The sequence below is a fragment of the Octodon degus genome, unplaced genomic scaffold, assembly GCF_000260255.1.
Source record: "Octodon degus isolate 3935 unplaced genomic scaffold, OctDeg1.0 scaffold00045, whole genome shotgun sequence".
Lineage (NCBI taxonomy): Eukaryota > Metazoa > Chordata > Mammalia > Rodentia > Octodontidae > Octodon > Octodon degus.
This window is the reverse complement of record NW_004524621.1, coordinates 6,158,806-6,160,102: the sequence shown is the minus strand read 5'-3', so window position 1 is coordinate 6,160,102 and position 1,297 is coordinate 6,158,806. Positions and strand designations below refer to the sequence as shown.

The 1,297-nt window shown below is 53.8% G+C and overlaps 1 protein-coding gene across 1 annotated transcript in view; it reads right to left on the bottom strand.

Annotated features, from left to right (window-relative positions):
* LOC101572529 (keratin-associated protein 10-3-like) overlaps positions 1–150 on the bottom strand; it is a 6,561-nt gene extending 6,411 nt beyond the window's left edge. Inside the window, exon 1 of the mRNA XM_012514878.2 lies at positions 21–150. Coding sequence (XP_012370332.2) covers positions 21–150 — 130 coding nt within the window. The remainder of the gene's footprint in view (positions 1–20) is intronic.
* Between the last annotated feature and the right edge of the window lie 1,147 nt (positions 151–1,297).

The following is a 1,297-nucleotide window of genomic DNA, read 5'->3' as shown; positions in this document are numbered from 1 at the left end:
GAGGCTCAGGCAGGGAGCCGGGGCACAGCAGCTGGGCTCGCAGCAGCTGGAGGTACAGCAGGGGGGCTCACAGCAGCTTTCTGGGCAGTCATCCACCTGCCAGGGCTCGGTGCAAGTGCTGGAATAGACAGACATGGTGGAGGCGGCCATGGCAGGGTTGGGCAAGGGTAGGTGTGGCTGTGACTGTGTGTGAGTTGTGTGTGTGAGTGTGCGTACTGGCACTTGCACTTTTATACCCCTCTGTGTTCTTTGTGTTGTCCCAGGAGTGGCTTAATAAAGGCTTCGTCTTCCTGATCGTGTTTGGAGTTCGCTTGTGTCTCATGTCTCTGGCTCAGTGTTTTGGCTACTGCTGGCTGTGACCCTGGCTGGCCTATCCTGTCCTGAGTCAGGGTTTCCTGGGTCAACCAGCTTGATGCTTTGGCTGTATCCTTGGGCTCTCTGGGTGTAGTGGTAGAGGCAAAACAGAAGTGGTGGACATCAGAATTGCTGCCCCACTCTGGGACATCTGTTCTTATGCACACAGCTCTCCCCTGGGCTGGGAGGAGGGTGGGAGAAGTCAGACTGGTGGTGCTTGGGCCAAGGTCTGCTGTGTGGTTAAGCTTGCTGCTCTCTCTGTGCAGAGGTCACAGTTCCACCCAGGGTGACCACTGGGACAGGGGTGAGGCTGTGTCTTCCTGGGGCAGAAATGATTCACAGAGGACTGAGACCACCTTGAGGTGCTGATGCTGTTAGCCTCTTTCTAATCTCTCTTCCCAGAACTGTCCATGGCAGAGTTTACCACTTCCTCCCTATTCCAAGATGCCAGCCACATCACCTACAACCCAGTCCTCAGAGTTCCCATGGCCCCCATGTGAAAGCCTTGTGTGTTCCCCACTGTGGCCCGAAGAATACTGCCAGTGGTGGCTCTGCTACCTTCCTCAGAGAGCAGGGTCTGCTACCCATGGGGCCTTGTCCTACAAAGACCTGCCTGGCTGCATTTTCCAGGCAGGTACTTATGCTGGTGAGCTATCTCCCTGGTGGATTGCTTTTATTTCTAAAGTACCTTTGTAATATGCCATTATTCTTCACTGTGGTCAACATCCCATTCACTGAGTGCTCAGACTTTAATTTGACAGATTTAGCCTCTGTGGTTATGGCTTGGGTCATAAATATTCCCCACAGGCCGTGTGTGAAGGTTTGCTCCTCAAGCTGTGGTGTTTAGGGGGAGGGGGATTAGGAATTGAGTTCTTGTGGGAAGAAATCAGGTCACTTGGATGAGCCCTTGAATGGGACATTGGGACCCCCCAACCCCTTCCTG